We start from the raw sequence: 21,972 nt of genomic DNA on the forward strand, positions 1-21,972 counted from the left end.
TTCTTTTTTCCTAATATGTTGTAGTTCATTTTCTAGTATTTTCTTTGAAAGTTCTATTTCTCCTGAAATAGCTTTGTATCTTTACGTATTAGGCTGTTGGCATTCCACTGTCTTTGTCTAGGCAGCTTGAGAACTCTACCGTTCAATGCTGTTGTATTATGAGCATTTCATTTATTCTTAACTTCCCTCGATCGTCTCTCTCTGAAAGATTTCATGGCAAGTTAAGCGACTCAAAGGAAGGAGACCAATTAGGCAGTTTCGGTTTATGGTATATGTAAAGCAGATGCTTAATAAAATTAAGAATACAATTGAGGCTCTCTTCTCTACCACTTCAGTTGTAACTAATATATTCCTACGTAGAATTAATGCTTCCGACTGTTCCTTTTCTAAACAGAGTGGAGAAGAAAAGGGAAGGATCACCGCTGGCTGGGCAGAGCCCGGGAGCAGGCTCGCTCACTCTGTGCCTTTCATTCCCTGCAGGGCTTGCTTTCAGAAATTCTCCGAAAGGAAGAGGACCCCAAGACTGCATCCCAGTCTTTGCTGGTAAATCTTCGGGCGATGCAGAATTTCTTGCAGTTACCGGAAGCTGAAAGAGATCGAATTTACCAGGATGAAAGGGAAAGGAGCTTGAATGCCGCCTCGGCCATGGGTCCTGCCCCCCTGATAAGCACACCGCCCAGCCGCCCTCCCCAGGTGAATTCTACTTTTTCCTCCTTAAGCCTTTCCCTTTGACTTTTTTTTTTTTTAATGCCTGATGAAGAATCTCAACAAGGAATTAGAAAGATAGGTGGACAGATTTAAAAACACACACAAATGTATAGAGTGGCTTGTGAAATTTTTGTCCCCAGGCAGTAATTATGGTATAAAAACAATAAGCTACTAATTAGGGGAAAGAAACTTGCCATGTATTGCTTCTTCTTTGGGGTTCTTTGGGGGATGAAAAGTAGTCTGTAAATGGGATATTTATCTCTATGACTATTATGTAAAGAAGTATTTTAAACTTAATAGGGGAAAAAAAAAAAGTACTACAGTCCGTTTTATTCCCCGGCAAGTTTTAGAACTGCCATTTGAATGGTAAATAAATATAAATAAATAAATAATTCTATTTGTATTTATGCTTTCCAATACGAAATGCAGCTGGTGCCAATTACACATCATCTCGTTTGTAATCTTTCATAATTAAGTTTAATACAATCCTGGAAGGCAGCTTTAAATGGAGCTGATAAGGAATTCCATCCATATTCCCAGAAATGGGCACATTTTCTATTTTCCAAAATTTTACACTTTTTAGGAAAGACCAAAGTCACCTTCCAGGTAACTTTGTGTATGTGCATCTGTACTGTTTGTTTGTTTTTTAATCAAGTTTAAAAGGTAGCCTCATAACTATTATGAGAATTCAAGTTAATTTTCAATAACAACTATCAGATACAAGTTGGTTAGTGGATTAGATTTATAATCCACAAGCAAATATATTTCTTTCACATATAATTTATGGCATGTATAATTCTTAAAAATAAGATCGATAAAACTGGATAAAAATTGAATATGGAAGAGAAATTTAAAGTATTTATATAACCTCATGTCATAATGAAATTATACCTTGATGTTCATTACTTTTCATTAATAGTAAAAATTAATACATTTCCAAGTATAGAATTATAGAAAAAGCTCATTTAACACTAAACATGAAACTGCTACAGATACTCCATAAATAGGGAATAGATATTGTATTTAGCCACTTGTTGAGGGTCTTAAACTGTATGTTGTAATGTTTGAAATGATTATTTTTCAGAAATGTTGCAAAGGTCCATTTTCTCCATTTCATTTAATGAAAATTAATTAGGTCTTGATGTCTATTGGAGCAGACTGTAAGGCAGTCATTACTGTCATTGTGAACAAGAAAGCCATGCTTCTCTAGCAGAATAGAAAGGATATATATATATATATCCTCATTATAATAGAGCTCACCTGCATACACCACACACACACACACACACACACACACACACACACAGAGCTATTGAATTTGGTCTGTAAAGACTTCTATAAAATATTTCTTAAGAAAAAAGAATGAGTAACTCTTTATATAGATACGTACCTTTTATTGTAAGAGTGACTAAACAAAAAATATTGTACTTAGACTCGGTTTAATACTTAGTGTGTGGTGTTTAGAGTTAATACACACATGTCTATTAGTTAACTTTGTTCCTGTCATCATTACTGAAAGGCCCCCTGCTCAGAGAGCTGTCTTACTTTATCACTTAATCTGCAAGACCAACAAAAGGATGACTTACTTAAGACGAGTATGAACTTTAAAAATGTATCCAAAATATTTAACTTAATGATTCTTAATACAGCTTTTGTTTTTAACATTTCTGGGATTTTAATGCTTCTTTTTTTCAAATGGGATTCTGCTGTCCTTAGTCAATCAAGTTTTTTTCTTTAGGCAAAGTGACATTAATTTTTAAGGGTTATTTCTTTCCATATACTATTAAGATACTCTTCAGTAGCTATCTGTATCTGCTGATAAGTTTGGATAGGGAATATAATTTACTTGGCTTGAATTATTGATTAACTGATTGAGCCACCCTTAGCTGCATTTGTTCTCAAGAAGGATTGAGACCAAGCCCTTATCCAGGTTGTTCTGACAATGTTGAACATATAAAGTATGTAGATGCTGTAGATTCTTGGTGAAACTCTTTCAGAGGAGAAAAAAATGGTTTCTATTAATCAAATTCTGAAATGATTATCTGATATATGTGTATAATTTTATTTCACTGCTATAATATAAATCTTTATAGTATCTTATTTGCCCCACTGAGAATCCCTTTGCATTATTTAATCCTATATAATAAAGAGCTAATATGCTAATTAGACTGAACAGCAGAATGACCGTTGGAACGACTTCCGGATGAAGCCAGGGCTGTGAGGGCTGAGCCCCTTGCACGAATTTCGTGCATCTGGCCTCTAATATTATTATAATAGAGTTCACAATCATTTTGTTCACCTTTTATTCTTTAATAATAATTCATTGAATTAAATTTTTAAAAAAATGTTTAAAGTATTATCATTGTCAAACCAGTACTTTAGATTTGAAAAAATGTGTTATAGAGCAGTTGAATTAGTACTTCTTTGCAGCAGTTGAAACCTAGTGCCTACACTGGAACCAGACTGCAAAATTTTGTCTTTTTTAATTTTATATTTTGCCAGAGAGGAGTCTTTGTGAAATCACTGTGCATTTCATTTCCCCCAAAATGAAGAGATTTGAAATGTACAGTGAGACAAGTTGTGGGTTTGGGTTAAAACCCAACTCGGATTTCTTTCCAATGAACTGCATTGCTGCAGACACAGGTCCCCTTGTGACTCACCAAAGACCCCGCCCACCTTCAGGCCTGAGAAATTGGATTCTTTTCCAGGTCCCTCTGTAGACTTTAGGTCATACTGAAGATGATTTAGATATTTCTGGTTCAAACCAGATCGAGGACCTAAACTATTGAGGAACTCATCAGATTATAAATCATCTTCAAGAAGGGACTTCCTTGGTTTGAGTCAAACTCTAGGATTTATTCTTAGGAATACCGTCCCTGGATAAACCCAGACTAGCCTCAGGAATCACCGAGGCTCCTGGCTGGCCCGGCCTAGGTGAGGTGCGTCTTGTGCACACCTGTCCCTTGCGCTGCGGGAGGGGCAGCCATGCTGTGAGCTGCTTGTCACTGGGGTAGTAGGCTCTGGCCCAGACCTGTTTAATGATAGTATATTTTCACAGCTTTAACTGCTAATGCAAGAAGCAAGATTACCTTGCACTTGATAATGTTTCACAGTTTTCTCAGCACCTTGATGCATATGAATTCACTGAATCCTCAGGCCAGCCTTTCCGTAGGAGAAAAATGATAAAAACAAGTCTAAGGTTTAGTCAGAGTTTTCCAATCCACTGTGAATTCTGTTGCTCTTCCCCCTGCCTCAAGCCCCACCTGCTCAAAAATATAAACGAACATGATAGAAAAGGGAAAAAGAAACTTGGGGACTTTTTCTGTTCGTCATAGAGGATAGGAAGTTTTATTGTTAGATTAGGAAGATGTACAAGAATGTGATCTGGATAGAAAATACTGAATGTTTGAGAGATGATCCCTGGGTATTTCTGAGATTGGGGAGGACATTGCCCCCCTCCTTTTCATGTTTTTTTTTTTTTTAAATTATTGTTGATAGTATTACAGATATCTCCCATTTTATCTCCCCTTTATCTCCCTTCTGCCCAGTACTATCACCTCCCTCCCCCCACAAGTTCTTCCATCACCCTATTGTCTGTGTCCATGGGCTATGCATATATGTACATAAGTTCTTTGGTTTCTCTCTCCTTGTACCCCCACCCCCACAAAGAATATTGCCCCTTAACTTTGGTTGTATGAAAATATATGAAAGCACCCAACCCCTCCAAAACTCCCTGGTCTTAAAGGCTTATTTTTCTGAATCTACTTAGCAGATTGAGTTTAAACCAGATGAGTTTATTAGAGGGGTTTAATTAATAATAATTAATGATTACTTTATGGAAATTTGTTCCATAGAATAGGTCAGTTTTAAGTTGATTTCTGTTTAGGTGTGTGCTTACTCTAGTTTTATTTGTGTGTTTTAATATGTGTGACTTTTGGAGGTAAATTAGCAATTTCTGTTTTCGTAAGGACTGTTTGAAAGCCTATACTTACCAAATTATAACTTTTATATTAGTTATATAATTTTCTCCCTTTATTTTTTACAGCTCCTTAGTAATTCTTTAATTTCTTCTAAAGGAAGGTGTGTTATTTTATGCTTTAGAAAACGTATGAAGTTCATATAAGCAATATATCATTAAATTAACCTGGTAGCTGCACCCTCTGTCTCTTTATAACAACTTCTTCTATAATATAATGAAACATAGGTCCAGTTATGGGCAGGAGCTTTAATACATGATTAAAGTTTTATTTGTTATAAATTCCTTGACCAGCATTATTTTAAGATCTTATTTATATGCTTGTAAAATGTTTCCCATTAACAGTCATCTTTGAAAAGCTAGAGGACTTGGAAAATAATTAATATTGTTTCTACAACCATAACCCTCCAGAAGGTGTTAATATATAAAAGTTTGATAATATGGACTATATTCCATCACCAATAAGAATGCCTTAAATAGTACATTTCTTGCATAACGTTACCAAGAAAAGAAAAATTATGGTTTATATATGCCTTGAAAAATAAATTCAGACTGGGTTTGTAAAATTAATGATAAAGTCGTTTACTACTAAAAATTAGATATTAATAAACTAGATTTAGCAAAGGGCCACCAAAAAACAGGTCCAGCATGCCTTCAAAAATAAGAATTTTTCCAAATAAAGAATTTGCATGGTTTCTAAGATAAACGTTGGCATCCGACCAACTTCAGTTTAGCTCTCAGCCTTGCCTGTGGACAAATGACTTACATGTCTTTGTTTCAAGAACACTTTCTCAAATTTTAAATGGGGCAGTGATAGTACCTACTCAGGGCTATTGTGCATGTTAGAGTTAATGTGTGTTCACACTATGCCCAGCACATAATAAGCAACTAGTAAATGTTAGTGTTTATTTTCATAATTATTAGTAAAACTATATCAAACTTTATGTGTGTGCATGCACACACATGTGCTATATGCTAGTGCTCCTGCCTCAAGGAATAGTGCGTATTTACCAATGAAGACCACAGTAGAGTTCATTTAGTGCACTGTGCATGTAATCTGTAGTACATATGTAGTGTGTATAGTTCATTTTTTATAGTATGACTTGATGCATTCAGCAATACATGAAGAAACAAAAATAGAATTTAATGGCATTTTTTTAGTGAAATAAAAGGCAGACCCTAGGGCTGTGCCCTATCCCCACATGGGCAGGTACATGGTAGAAGCTTCAATTCTTAACTACTTCCCGGCGCCGCCGTAATGATGGAGTAGTACACCCTACCTCTTGATAAAAGCTGTTCAGAAAGCAACTGCATTTATTTTACCTCCTGTGCTATTTGCAGAGAAGAGCTGAAGAGTAGTTTGTTTTGCCTGGAATGAACTACTTTATGAATTTTAATGTGTGATATAATATTAAAAGCTAAACCAGGATTAGAGAAGATTTTTTTTGTACTAAGCTAAAATAGTACTTAGTAGAGTGAGGTATAAAAGATTTTTGTTTCCATTTTTACCTGGGGGAAAATTCAGCCCTCATATTTTTGAAAAGCCGTCCAAGTCAGTTCGCCTTAAGCAATAGCTTGTGTTTAGGAAAAAATGTGATTCCAGAATTGTAATAGCTTATCTATGATAAGATGCATATCTAAGCCAACAAGATGATAAAGAACTTTCCTAAATCTTTTTAAAATGAGTAATGCGGTTTCTATATGTTTTTAAAAGTTGTTGCTCTCACTTTTTTTTTTTTTAATGTTTCATGGGCACTTATTTTCCACTTTTATTTTGTGTTGGCTACCAGGAAACGATTATTTGATTTTTCCCCAGCATGATTTAAAAATCTTGCTTTTTTGATTCAAATTGTAATTGCTGTAAAAAATATTAAATCAAAGAAATATTTAGAGACAAAAATCACAGTGTTGAGACAAATGATTATAGCCTACCTGCAGGATAAATTCTTAAACAGCTTTTTTACAAAAGAATGCAAATTATTTTTAAAAACATGCAACACCGAGTTTCCAAAGACTGCTCTCTCTCAGCTATTGCTAAGCAGATTGCTACCAGGGAACTACTACTTCCAATGCACTGGACTTCGTGCCCCCATTTCCATAACATTCAATTTCCAAAGCGATTGAAATGGCTTTTCTTTTCTCTTTCATTTAAGCAGTGAGAAAAATAGGTATTAAAAGGGACCCCATAGGGTGATCAACTCTATTCTTTTGCCTCAAAGCAAGACCACCCCAGAGCAAAGTTGTGAATCTCACCAAAGCAACTTTGTAGGCAATTTATGGTAATGCGTTAACTCTTCTGGCTCCTAAAGTGGTGTTTAGCAGATTATTGCTTCAAAGCCCCGCGTATGTGCTTAGTGGCCTCCAGTCCTTAATAGACCTCTGTGAGTGCCCTTGCATACTGGAGTCACAGAGCTGCAAGGGGGACCCTGCGAATCTGGCCTCCACCCCTGTCTCCAGTTTACAGTGCAGGGGAGGCAGATGAGGCCCAGCCAGTTAAGACACCTGTCCCGCCTCACCTTCCGTGTCCTCACTTCGGGCCTGTGGTCCAACCAGTTCACAGCATTGTCTGAACTTTCAGTGCTTGGGTAGTGTCCAGGTGGAAGAGTCGTGCAGTCTCTCTACGGCAAGCCAGACGTCAGTTATTTTGCTAAACTGGCTAGAAATTCAAAGGATCCAGAAGGCACCTTTAAAAGGGGCTCATATTGCCCTGGCTGATTTTGCTCAGTGGATAGAGCGTCGGCCTGTGGACTGAAGGGTACTGGGTTCGATTCTGGTCAAGGGCACGTGCTCAGGTTGCAGGCTCGATATCCCCAGTAGGGGGTGTGCAGGAGGCAGCCGATCAGTGATTCTCTCTCATCATTGATGTTTCTGTGTCTGTCTTCCTCTCCCTTCCTTTATGAAATCAATAAAAAAATATTTTTTGAAAAACAAAAGGGGCTCATATTTACTAAGAGCAGAGACTTGAATAGCCTAGGATAACCTTTGTCCCACTTTTGATGCCAAATATTTTGGGACAGTGTGAAATAAACCTGGAAGACTTGCAGCCAAAAAACTCCTTCGTTTATTCTAAAATGCATTTCATTTCCTAGTGTTTATAGTATATGTGAGAAATGGTCCGAGATGCTAAATTTCTGGAGAACAAAAACCTGGGTTCTGTAAAGGACCCTAACAAATCGGGCCCTTAATGAATCACGTTGCCAGGAAAAACATGGTCCTGCATCCTTGGTAACTTTTTCACTTACATTTTCATCAGTCCCCCAGTAAGAAAAAAAAAATAAGACAGCTACATGCTTCCTATGTAAATTTACCAGACTGGTCAACATAACTGCGTAATAAAAAATTAAATTTGCAGTTTTAAAGATTAATAATAGTACTAATAAATTTTGAGGGTGTTATTTAATTTCCCCCCCTAAAATTCTGTGGCATTTTTCTGCTGGCACCTGTTTATCATTATTTCCAACAGCACTCATGCTAATCTTTCATTCAGGATTATACATTTTGGATATATTTTTTAAGCCACTGATTATATATTTTGTGTAACTCTCAGCAGTGTTGTGTTAAATATTGTGGAACATTTTCTTATAGTCTGGTTCCACAAGTCAAAAAGAAATAGTTATATACAGGGGTGCCAGGAAAAGATGAAATAATTACACAGAACAGCTTGGACATGCACGTGTAAAACGCAACCAGCCTTTATGATAATTAAGCAAGGCACTCTACCTGTTTCATGGATGGATAGAAGATTTAAATATGCAGCTCTGCAAATGGCTTTGTTATGGAAGATTTTTTAAATGAAACATGAGGAAAGGGTATAAAAAAAAGAGCCTAAAATTAAAAAAGGCCATAGCATATAATAGCTATTAGTGATGCAATTGTCTATTAGGCACAGGCACCCACTGAAGATACAGCACTGTGCATTATGACTTTAATTGTGAATTTCCTTTGTTAGAATTGCAATGGGAGGTAATTGGGAAACAATTAGTTTAGGGTTTTCAAGTCTTTGAAACTATTTAGCTTTCCAGAAAACTTACTTTATGGCATTATAATTCCTTGTTGTCGGCTGGCAGTGGCTGTCATATTACAGATGCAATCACCTGTGACAGTGTGACTTCCTTAACTTAAGCAATCCGATCTCAGGGTAATAACTAAAGTTGAATGACTGCACTGTTGATCATCTTGATCATCAAAGGAGCAGCAGTGTCTAGTTTGGATGCTGAGCCTGGGAAGCTTCAAGACAATTTGACCAATGAAAAATGACAGTCATGTTCAAAATGTTTTGTAGGTGAAAACAGCTACTATTGCCACTGAGAGGAATGGGAAACCAGAGAACAATACCATGAACATTAATGCTTCCATTTATGATGAGATTCAGCAGGAAATGAAGCGCGCTAAAGTGTCCCAAGCACTGTTTGCGAAGGTCGCAGCAACCAAGAGCCAGGTAGGAGCCTCGATTAGGCATGGAGAATGTTTATCTATTTCCAGGATGTCTATTTTCAGTATGCATTCGCATCACTGAGAGGTCACAGTCTCCGGGATTATGTACAGAACTCTCTGGTGAGACAAAATGTTCAGATTCTGATACTAGACACTTGGTTTTATTTCCTCCAATAGCCACTCTCCAGACCTAGGACTTCTTAATAAATCCCTGAGTCAGTTGATAGTTATTTTCAGAAGAGTAAGACTGTAATGTATAGGAAGTTTTTCAGTCTGGTCCATTGTAGTGGAACAAATGACTTGAATTACTGTTGTTTCATTGTTACTTAAATGACCTTGATTTCTATCCTAAAATACTACAAACATTATAGTTTCTTCTGTTCCATCTCTGGCACCTATAAATCTTAAGTGCACTTACTAAAACAAATTGACACACACATATGTATATCTTTGCATATGAGTGATTTTAGTTTTTCTATAGATATGACACACAAATCGAATTATAATTAGAAAAATTGTCCCATCTCTGATCAATTATAAAGAGAATTGAATTGGAGAAGTTACAAATTCCTACAAGATAAAAACATAACAAAATAATGCAATTCTTCATCAGTGTTATTGCCGTATATTGATAATTTATGTTCATCAAAAGCCGAGTCATCTATATGCAGGAACTCACAATTATCTATAAACCCTTGTTCAAAGCAAGAATAAGTCTTACAAGACCCAAAGAATACTACACTGTCTTTTCCTTTGATAACACTACCAAGGGGAGAATTTAGAGGCAGTCAAGGGCTCAGGTAAGATTTCGACAACTTGAAATTTTAAACAAGTATATTTGTATTATCGTTAATGAACCCTCCTTTATAATAAACTGCGGTTAACTTTGCTAAGAATATACAGCCCTGAGAGTGTTTACAGTATACTACTTTTTTGAGCTTTCCCTACAGTTTCACTCTTTCAGCATCAATAGTGGACCTAGATGGGAGTTTTGCTTTAGAAAAGGTTGTTCTTGTTTAAGTTATAGGCTGGATGAAATACTTAAGGGATATCTTGGAAATGTTATAGAAAAATGATTAAACTCAAGCTGTGGACTGTAAAAATTATAGCTTTATAGGCCACATGCCTGCCTACCCTTCAATCACTGTCAAAGTGATAATTTCTACAATAATATGTTTCTTTTATTGTGAGATTCTAAACATCAAGTGCTGTTTAAACATTAAACTGAATTGTTTATGTTAGTGCTGTACTCAGCGTGTCATACATCAGGCCACCGTAATCTCTCATGGAATGTAAAAATCTGTCATGAATCATGGCTTGTATATCGGAAATTACTGTAATTTTGATTGGAAATTACAGGGCTCTTGAAATGTTTCTAATTATGATAGAATGTTAGAGCCGCTGCAAACCTGTGTGCTTCTTCAGATGTCTTCATTTACACGCCAAGACTATGCATTAAGGGGAAATGCCCTGTTCTCACTGTACCCCTCACCCACCCGCCCTGCGTATTCTTGTTTGGGCTACTTGGTCTAATTATGATGAGGATCTCATATTTAAATGTATATAATCTTGCTTTTCTTTCTCATACTACATCTTTCCTGACCTAGCCAATTAAATTATCAAGGATAACAGACTAAATTCCTACAAGGCCAAATACTTTCCCTAAATCTCCAAAATAGACAGAGAAACTAGACATGTATTACTGTCAGGCTTAAAACAAACAAAAATAAATTTTAAAACTTTTTTTTTTATTGTTGACAGTATTACAGATACCTCCCACCTCACCCCCTCCCTTTATCTCCTCTCCCTCAGGCCTTCTTCCCTACCCTATTGCTCATGACCATGGGTTGTGCATATAAGTTCTTTGGTTTAAAACTTTTTGATAACTGTCACTTACTTGCTTATCATATGTCATTTATCTGGTCCCCCCTTTCCCATTTTCCTTTCTGACTAGAGCAGCAATTTTGAACCTTTTTCGTTTCATAGCACACACAAACTAATTACTAAAATTCTGCGGCACACCGAAAAACATATTTGTTGTCGATCTGACAAAAAAAATAGGTATACTTTTGATTGATTTATAGAAAATGATAATAATAGTGATTATATTTTGCTCAAAAGTGCCCATCCTTGTATATAAGGATTTTTTGGTACCATGAATTAATCAATCGGAAGCAACCTTACTACGCTAGAACTCTTATTATATGACCTATATGTTTATGGTTCAAGACAGGGCATTCACACTGGACAGCTATTATTGTTTTGGCTATTCTCATTGTGGGTTTTTGTTGTTGTTGTTATCTTCTTGACAGTCTAAGTGAGAAGAGGTCAGTGCCCCTGATGAAATAATCAGGTGTTGCATGTTTTAAAAATGCTTGCGGCACACCGGTTGAAAACCATCTGACTATAGCACAGCCCCTTATGGTTAGTAGCCCCTTGCTTACTTTCGTTCTTTTCAATGAGAAGTTCAATCCTCCCTGCCTGGGCTGGGTCACTGATTTTGGACCTTTTCAGACAGTGGCAGCAATTGGTTGATAAGGGCAGGTGAGTGATGTCCGGGGGAGGTTTTAAACGTTCTTGCTCTTTGCACCCCTGTCCTGCAAAGCTCCCCATGAGTCTCTTTCAGCCATGTCGCTTGGCAGCTTCTCTGAGTCTGCCTAGGTGGTGTTTCCCGAAACCCCCCAACGCTGTTTAGCTCATCTCTCATTCCTGCTTGAAAGAGAATCCAAGCGCCCATTGGTGGCGGTGGAGTCACCACATGAGTTAACCTGTTCACTTCATTCTCTCGGATGGTTATTCCTAACTCCTAATTTACTGTACCTTCCTGACAAGAGCATTTCTGTAGTTTTCTCCTGGTTGTGGAGTTTGGTTGTCAGCCCTACCCTGTTGATGAAAACAGGTAGGAAGATTGATGGTTTCTTAAAAAGGAGACGGCCCCCAAACAGTGTGTAACCCTGCGGGAGGAGATCGGACTTCACAAGGAAGGTCGTCCTTTACTTCTGTTCTCCTGCCATGATTTTGGTGACGGGAACAGAAAAACTAGCAAACCAATTTTTAAAAAAAACCTTCAAATCAGACTGACCTTTTTCATGGTCAGAATTCAATTTCTCTTTACACCTTGGAGATACGTGGCAAGGACTGTCAGAATGAGGCGGAGGCCCCGAACATGGGGTTGGTGGAGGCGGGGCATGGATAAAGCAGGGTGCACCAGTCCCGTCCAGCTCCACCTGCTGCTGTGTCTTGCTCTGATTCTCCCTCCAGGCTGACTTAGCATCCGTCACCTCTTTTCTGCTGAACCCCATCATGTATTCTCTATTTTCTACATTTAATTCTCAGAGTAACCCTGTGAGCCAGCGTAGTTCCCCATTGTACACATGACTAATAAACAGGAGAGCCGACCCCCAGGTCTCTGCACCTGTCCTACTATTTTAGTGTCTCCTCGGGGCTAAGTACCGAAGTTAAACCCAGCTCCAGGAAAGATGAATTCGGGATATTGGACTAATGGATAGTGGAAATGTCGGGGGCTTTCCTTTCTTCGCTGACAGAGTCTTACCAGCATAGGGCCGGAGTGCACACTTTTCCATGCCCGATGGGGAAGCAGGGGGGGGGGACGGGTGAGAGAACTCCGAGGAGGCGGTGGTCTGTCCACCAGGCTGTGTGGTTGATATTATAATAGTGAGAAATAAGTTAACCTTTTTGAGCCCAAGAGTCTTTTAACATGGGGAGGAGGTTACATGGTATGATGTATGCAGAAGAGCTTTAAAGTGATACAGTGCTATACAGAAATGGAAAAGGCCTTCCAATGTGCTAAGCAAGAGGCTCAGCCCCCCACACAGAGACATTTTTATTCTCTCTTCACGTATTTCAAACACCTTTCGTGTAAAAAGATAAAGCCTTAGGTAGATACCCTGAATGACAGGTAGCACAATTATTTTGAAGTTACTGCAGTCCCAGAATGTTATGGACCCAGACACATCATAGTTGTGCTAGGCACTGACTAATGCACAAAGTATTTCCAGTCAAAGAAACCCACTCGGTGGATTCCACCATTTCTCGTGTATTATCTCTCCTCTTCGATGAGTAATAGAAATGAGATTGTTTTTAACTCTAATAGAAATGTCTGAATAAAATATGCGGGTGCAACCTGGAAGGTAGGCGATTTTTGTGCTTGGATAGGAAAGCTGGCTAATGCCAACTTTAAAAAGATGATATGCTTTAAACATAATGTGAATAGCTACAAATGAATACACTGTATATTCTGGGTATTCAAATAAGCAGCAGGTTTTTTTTTTTTCAAGTGAATCATATTGGAATTTTATCAAACATTTAGTCTGATAACATTCAAATAATTATGAGAGCAGAATTCGCTAATTTTACTGTTCAAAAAAAAAATAGTTGATTTGGGTAATAACCATTACGGTATCAAGGTTCAGTTACTGTTCATTGGTTATAGTGTTTTCATATGGGAGATGGAAATGGAATTTTTTCCTTAATGGTGGCAGATGTTGGAATCTAATTTTATTCCACGGCAAAGCCCCCGAGAGCTCTGAGACTTAAGGTGTGTGTCCAGCAAGGGGACATTAGCAGCGCTGTAGGCCTTGCCTTGTACATCGACTTGTTACATTGATTTTCATGTTTGCAGAGGTGGAGTTTGCAGATACAGTAATGCAGTAAGAGTGAAGGGCTGTCACTGAGCGGCATGCATCGCCACTTGTGTTTAGAAAATGATTTCTCTCCTTTATTGAGCAGAGCATTTCTTTCAGGTAAAGCAACTAGATGATGGAAATTCTATTTGACTGAGCATGCTTTCCATATAATCTTCTGCCTTCTCTACCTATCAGTCCTGTAGAGTTAGAGTTGATAGGTACAGTTTTAAACACCAAAACAAGAGGATTTCTTTCTCTGGGAAGAGCACAAGCAGTTGAAGAGGCCAAATAATTCAAAGCCTTTCGCTTTCTTCCATCCTTTCAGACACTTTTATCATTGAGATTGAAGGCCTCTAGCATGAGAGAGAGAAGGGAGGCAGAAGAGAGAGAAAAGAAGAAAGCTTTAGTGCTCCTTGGGTGCATAGGTGGCGGGGGTGGGGAGTAGCATCTTTTTTACCTTTGGATTTGGAGATGGTGATTGGAATCCTTAAATACAGTAAGACATAATATATCACAAAGTGGGCTTGAACTAGGGCTATCCTGTAATTTTCATTGCTGGAATAGGAATCTATAGTGACAAAATCCAGGAAAAAAAAAATCAGGGAACCATGATTGCATTCTGCATTCTAGCATGCGAGTGAAGGCATCTTTTATTTTGTTAGAATTAAATTGCACTTCACGGAAACGGCAGCTTGAAGCTCTGTGCTGACTCACTCTTTTGGAATGTCCATGTGACAGACTTCGCTGCAACACGATTTCACCTGTGCAGCCTCCCATGTGAGACACGCAGGAGGCCCGTGCTGGTGTGAGAGTCACGGCCTCTGTGGGTGCTGTGGCCACACCCTTTTCCAGCAGTCCGTGGGAGGGTAGTCACATTGTGTCCTCAGAGCACTTCTTGGGCAAATAGAGTTTTCTTCAGCCAGGGTCTGCGGAGAGAACTACCACTTTACATGTTCTCCATCTAGTGCTTTATTAAATATTATGGATGTTTACTGGGGAGAGGAGAGCCTGGGGAAATATATCTTAGGTTTCCCTGGATCATCTTCCTAGAGCAGGAAAGGACAAGAGTGGGAGAGTGAGGAGAGAAGTAAGACAACCTGGAGCGTAGCCATCTCAGCTGTCTGCCCACATCTAGGTTAACGTATTTTTGGTGGCTTGTACTGCGTTCTTGAGTAAGAAGGATGTGGAGTTCCAGCGTTCTCCTATTTAAGGTGTTCTGTGCTGGTAGCCGATCTTCAAAAATCTCATGTCTAAATATTGGGAAGCTATCTTGGATTGAGTTTTCATAAATGTAGACCTATCTTTATATCTCTAGTGTTTTTGTTAAGCTAGACTATTGAAATTAACAACTTTCGATACATAGATATTGATATACTCTACTGGCTTGAAGGTACATAGGGTTGTTTTTTTTTAAGAGTTAAATTTGTGGATATGAATATAAGCCCTTTTCATATTTCTGCATTATAAACACAAGCATGTGTTTTAGTAAATCTAGGATTTGATCGAGGAGGTCCCAGAATTATCCAATAGAACACTTACTTATTTGCTCATTATATTTTTAGCTAAAAAGTCATACAAAAGAGGTGTTTTCCCCCAGGCACTTGATGTTACTATTTTAAACAGGGTGAACAGAAGGTTTCTGGTTATCTTACTGCAACTTTCAAATCATTTAAAGTTTCACTCTTTTCCCCTAAATTAAAAATTAATTAACTAGAGTCATGTAAATACATTTTCCTCATTCACCCACTTAATAAGTTAACTGTTGCAAATAAAGTCATAACTCATTAAGCCCACCCAGTTTCTCCATCTTTAGAAAATGTCATAGGGATATTTTAGACAAGGTTTGAAAATAATCAATTTATGAATATTGGGCCAACTATTTAAAGTGGATCATGATGTGAGGAAGACCAAGGAAGGTCACCACAGGAGTGATCCACTTTAAAGCAGATCATTGTGGCCCTGGCCGGGTGGCTCAGTTGGTTGGAGCGTCGTCCTGATATGCCAAGGTTGTGTGTGCAATTTGGTCGGGGTGCATACATACAAGAAGCAACCAATGAATGCACAGATGGGTGGAACAATGGATCAATGTTTCTCTCTCTCTTTCTCCCTCCCTCCCCTCTTCCTCTCTATCTAAAATCACTAAATTAATTTTAAAAATTAATTACAGAGCAGGTCAGAGTGTACATACTAAAAGCATGAGTATACCAATTATGTATTTGTAAACTCTGCTTAATCTAAGACCACCTTTTGTCCAAAAATGTTAGTATAGGTTGAAAAGTGTGGACTAAGAATATCCTATCAAAGTTCCTCTCCTTGGCAACTCCTCTGTAATCTTTTGACAGTTGAAGAGTTAGTGCGTTAGGACAGGGTCATGTATCTACAAAATGGAAGTAGGGAAGACACCAAACCAGTGGGGTTTAACTTTTAATAGGCATTCATCTTAAACCACAGTGTCATTCAGTTAAAAGCTTAACACACAACAGGAACACTGATATAATCCTTGAACAATGTACCAAGTTAAAAGACGAAGTGTTTTCTCGGAAGTCTCAACAGTTATCTTTTATGTTTTTGGTAGTAAAGGGCGGTTCTATTTCAGCTTTATCTTCTTTCTTCCTCATATGAGAAATGAAAATAAAGGCCCTGTGAAATGAATGAGCAATGAAAATGCATTTATGCAAAATGACAATAGAAAGATAGCACTGGAAGAAAAGGCATCATTCAAGTTGCACGTCAGTGAGAGGTGCTCAGAGAGGGATAGGAGAACTTAGGTTGGGAAGATGAATCTAACGTGGACTTTTTTCTGCCCTGACGAAAGGATACCTTTAGTATCTTAAAAGTAACTTCTCAGATTATTCATTTTTTTTAAGTATAGTTGTTATACTTTTACACATGCGATTGTTTTGCGTGAAAAAAAAAAACCTGGCACAGCTAAATCACAGACCACCTATTTAAAAAAATATATATGTACAGTCTATATTTTAGAGATTAGTACGAATATAGCCATTCTATAATTTATCATTAAATACCTTGTAAAAATATGCGCTCCAGACCGCTTGTGGAGTTGCCATACAGTTGTTAAATTGATGAAGCTGTCTGTTTTCTAGGTCTTCATCTACTTCTGTGGTATGTTAATAGAGGAGCTAGTCTGCTTTGATTTCTTGATTCAGCAATTCCAGTTGTCTTTGTGTGTTTAAAATAATTCCCTTTTCAACCAGTGTGCTTGAGGAATTGGGCTTAAACACACTGTTTCATAAACTGCCAGCCTCCTCGGCCGCCTCAGTGCCTCTGATTCTGTAAATCAGATCATAGACAGCATGCTGTCATATAATAAGGTGTCTGATCCTTATTACCAGTTTGTTGATGCACAGACTCCTTCAAATTGACCATTGCAACACATGGTTTCCCCTGAAACTAGCTGTGATAATTAGCGTGGTTCTAATGAGACAGAATGTCACTGATCTTGTGCTGAACTGTCGAGTATCGACGCTACGGATGGGAACTGTCAGAGCCTGCCATCTGTGACAGCGCTTGGCATATTCCAGTGGCAAGGTGGAGCATGCTCAATAGAGTCTTTTCAAACAAATGGCCCTTTTCTTGACGAGGGGGTCTGTGTTCTGTTCCGCTGGAAGAACGTTTGCCCCAACTTTGGCCTACGCCAAATCCATTTTGAGATCCAAATGCGAAAAAATATTTAAATCTCTGTTATGTGTTACATAAGAGAGGGATCTTTTGTTTAGTAGGTGTATTTTAAGTGGCTTTCCTTCCTGTGGTTTTTTTTTTTTTTTTTAATTTGTTTTTGCCTCTTCCAATTGCCCCATATTGTCACTTAACAGTAATACAGTCATTTAAGGTACTTTTCCCCAATTTTAAAATCGCCTTGTTTAAGAGAGATTTGTTGGGGAGTTGGGATGGTTCATAGTGAGAAAGCACTCTGGTTGAACACAGAGAAAGGGGAAAAGAGAGAAATCGTTCCGATGCATATAGGAATACAAAAGTTGAATAGAAGAATTAAAATGGACAGGACAGTTAGATCTTTAGGCTCCAGAGAGATTTTTTTTTTTTTTTTTTTTTTTTTTTTGCTAGAGTAAAAGTCCAGTGCTGCTTATCATTCCAAAATATGCTTTGTTGCTTTTTATTTCCTCCTCTCTGGCAGACCACACAGGGCTTGTTCTGAAGAACATTTTCACTAATCTGATCAGGCAGCCAAATACGCCGGGAAAACTGCTTTAATGATCCCACTAATTACCTCAAGTCAATATGAACTGTATTATTAGACTGAGGGAAAATATTCCATTAGGTCTCCCCCTTGGGAGTTTCTCCGCTTTGTGATGTCACTGAAGCCTTCACCCTCTCGCTTGTAATTAATTTTATTTACACACGCAGGCACGCACAAGGTCACACCTGCACAACCGGCGCTGGCCAGGGAGCGTGTGGCTCTCCGGCTTAATCAGATCTGTCATAATTACCATTCTGCATGTTTCTGACACACGCTGTGAAATATTTCAATTTAACTGCCGCTACCAGCACAACCAGATGTAGTGCGAGTGTGGCTGCATTGGAAATATTATTCCTCAGGATAAACTCTCTCCTCCTCCTTTTTCCAACCCCCCCCTCCCCTTTTACAGCTAATGTGGCACAGAAGCTGATGTATCCTGTAAATCTTGAATGCAGCGCTAGATTGATAACAGGCGATTAGACAGTTTAACCACAAACAGCTTGTTCATTTTTCACAAATGAAAACCACATGTAGTGTAACTAAAATTTCAGGCTCTTTTTTTTTTTTTTTTTTAAGAGTTAGGGTGTGTGTTGATGATGTGCTTAAATAAAAATGAAATGCAGTGAAAAGGAGTGTTTAGAAAAATGGAGAAGTGGCCTAGTGTTTCCCAGGTTATTTTTAATCAAAATCTTCAGCAAATCCCATTTTTTTCTACTTTCATCAGAACTTGAACAGAAAAAAAAAAAAATTATTCTCCTTTGGGCTTTCCATTTTTTGGTAAGATTTTTTTTTTTTTAAATGGGAGGAATAATATCCCTTTGAGCTATACCTTTTTCTATTTTTTCAGTGTTAAACCTTTTATTTGAACCTAAATTATGAAAGAATTGCTATAGTTGAGCATATGGAGTTTTTTAAAGGACAGTTTCCCTTATTATTATTTTTTTTTAATGAAAAGTTGTTGGTTTAGGCTTTCTGGTCATAATCCCAAATAATTCAAAACCAAAAAATGGACCCAGTCGGAAAATGTATTTTTCAGAGATGATTATGGATTTGCAGAACCATTTTGAAAGGCGGAGTTGAAAAGTCCATGCATTCTGTCTCTAGAGAAATATTGGAGATAAAGTGGCCCAAAGTGCAGGCACAGTAGGTAAGCATATATAAGGCCAAAGTTATCCCCAGTCTCGGAAGAACCCAGCCATAAAAAAAAAAAAAAGTATTGGAGCCATACGAAGGCAAAAAAGCTGGTGGAAGAGGAAAATTAAGGGATGAGAAAGCGATGGGAGCAGGGGTGATTTAGTCCGGCCTCGAGAAGGGTCACAGCAACCCATGTTAGAGAACATTTAAAACATAGATATAGCCTCGTGAAATGGCTTTTAATACCAAGTAAAATTCGCTGTCTTTTTATCTGTTTTACTCCTTCAGTGATGAGCCTCAGATTGAAGCTCCCGGGGATTCTGTGGGGAGTCCCATTATCTAACAGATAAGAGGTGCCGTTTCCCATAAAATAGTGGCCTTTTTTGGCCCTTTGTTCCCTCTTATTTTCTCAAATTAAAAAAAAAAACAAAAAAAACAAACCCTTTACTTCCCCCACTTTTTTACTGGAACTTACTCCCTTCTTACCCTGGCGATTTTCTTTGTGTTTTGTGTTTGCTCCAGAATATCTTCCATCTTTAAAATTGAAAATTTTTATGCCTATTTTATACTTTCTTTACTTTAGAGCAGGAGTGGGGAGCGGCCGGCCTGCAGGCCATGGAAGGAAGGCCTTCGAAATCATTTGGTCTGGCCCTGCCAAGGCATTAGGGGTGAGTTAATTAAATGTTTGACCAAATATAGCAGGCTCATTTTTAAGCTGATAATTTTGCAATGGCCAGAGAATGATGTTATAAATATCCAAATGGCCCTTGGCAGAAAAGAGCTTCCCCACCCCTGCTTTAGAGGGAAGAAAAAAACATTTGCCTTTTTGTTAGAACCCTTCTTCCATCTCAGCTGCTAAGCCATTCACACGGTTAATATGAAATCATTAGGTCAGTTTCTTCACACGGTCTCAATCTAGCTTTATAGTCATTTTGCATTGTTTCAATCCCCACATCATGGCTCTGTCACAACACCATTTCCTGTTGACTAGAGGTAATGCCTCAGAATCCTGTCTAACACAGAGGTGAAGGCACCCATTGCTAATTAGTGAGGCCAGCCCACCGCTGCTATCATCACTTGCATTTTAGGTTTCCGAAGAAGAGGTTTGATATACAGTTGTATGGGTGTAAGTAAAAAAAAAAAAAAAAGGTTAAAAAACAAAGCTTATGATTTCATTGCTACGGCCCTTGCTTTAATAACCCTGAAGTTTTTGTACAGCTATTTCAAGATATGTTTGAGATAAGCCAGCATGCAAATTGAATCGCATTTTATAATCACTGGTAGAACTACACCCCTTACACGAACCTTGGAATTGTTCCTTTTAAGTGAGAATTTTCATTTACAATCTGTAAAATCATCCCCCGTTTTCCATGTTTGCAAACCTTAGTTTTTGTTAGGATTTCTTGGTGCCTAGCACACCTGTTGATACAAAGAGTTGTTTATTTAGGAGTGCTCTGGCAGAGATGGAGTTTGAGAATATTCAGTGTTTCTGGTAGGTATGAGGGAAGAGCGTGTCTTTTCCTTGAATTGAATTAGACTACAATAACCCCATTGTCAAGGAAAACCTTTTATTTAGGGACCCTGCTTGGTCCCGGTCTAATAAAAGGACAGTTTCCATTGCATCTTTTAGCAAGTCACAGTTGAAGATTCAGCAGAAGTATGGTTAACAAACTTTATCTTGCCCCACCTCGGTCCGCCATTCTGCAGTTGCTCTTCTTCAGTGCTCTCAAATCCTCAGGAAAACGTGCGGGAAGGAGAATTGGTTCCTTTGAATACTGTTCGCTGTTTCCTTTTGGATGCATTGTCTGCAATTTTCATGATCATTGTTGAGGTCATCAGTATCATTTGCAGCGTAGTTCACGTTTTCATTCTGAGCTGAAAGAAAGGAGAGGGTGCGGTTCCTGATTATCTGCGTCAGTTAGAAATAGGGTAAATTTGCAGACTAACACATGGTTTATGTAATTCCTTGTCCATCAAATTCATCTTTCAGAGAAAGCATGGAGAATTGTAAATAGTGGGAGCCCGATACCACTGCTGCCCATTGGGTAGCCCCAGGCAAGTTGCTTAACCTCTCAGGCTTTGAACTTCCCTTAGGATAAAATAGGTTGGGTCAGATTATGTCTAACGCCCTTGCAGTTCCAGGTTCTGTGAGTTTGTTGCAGACTAACAAGTGCACAGGAGGGGAAGCGGGTGCTATTTTGATTGAAGGTACTGCCAACAGGTGTGTTAGTCTGAGAATGAATCACAGAGGAGGTAAGATTTTGAATAATGGAAGGGCTCAGTTTGGGGGGACAAAGTGGTATCTTGGGGTTTGTGGCCAAAAGGAATTACTTATGAATGCCATGTAGTGAGGAAAATGGATTGTTTGGAATCCAGTGTATGAACCCCATGGTATCTGGTGTGCAATGAGCTCAAGATTGATATAATTTAAGTGCTGCTATTAGAAAACTGGAAGGTCTCCCTCTCCTTACCAGGGACCTAGCAGAGTCAGCACAGTATGGAGGGATGAGCTCAGATTGGTTGGGGAATGGACTTGGCTTAATATGAGGTGGGTTAGTGGTTGCCAACATGAGATGACTTGAAGTTTGCTGAAGAGTTTCCTCCTTAAATATATATTTTTGTTTTTTTAATTGATGCCTGAAAATCTACGTTAACTTCTCTCTCTTTTTAATTGATGTAAGTTTTGCTGGGAAGACGAGCACAATATAGCGGGAAAATTATATTCAGTCCATGAGAAATCACAGGTTTGGAAGAGATTTGTGAAGTAGGGAGTAAAGGAAAAAGAGGCAGGGAGTGACAGCTGATTGGACGGAATATCTTGATGCCCATATTTGCACATTCGTAAATTGGTACCTGCA

The 21,972-nt window shown here is 38.3% G+C and overlaps 1 protein-coding gene across 3 annotated transcripts in view; it reads left to right on the forward strand.

Moving 5' to 3' along the window:
- SATB1 (SATB homeobox 1) overlaps positions 1 to 21,972 on the forward strand; it is a 100,998-nt gene that overhangs the window by 59,117 nt on the left and 19,909 nt on the right. For all 3 annotated transcript variants that reach the window (XM_054708083.1, XM_028129759.2, XM_008153436.3), the window contains exons 8-9: positions 481 to 693; positions 8,967 to 9,122. In XM_054708083.1, coding sequence (XP_054564058.1) covers positions 481 to 693; positions 8,967 to 9,122 — 369 coding nt within the window. The remainder of the gene's footprint in view (positions 1 to 480; positions 694 to 8,966; positions 9,123 to 21,972) is intronic.

This window comes from Eptesicus fuscus, chromosome 18 (genome assembly GCF_027574615.1).
Source record: "Eptesicus fuscus isolate TK198812 chromosome 18, DD_ASM_mEF_20220401, whole genome shotgun sequence".
NCBI classification, from domain to species: Eukaryota; Metazoa; Chordata; class Mammalia; order Chiroptera; family Vespertilionidae; genus Eptesicus; species Eptesicus fuscus.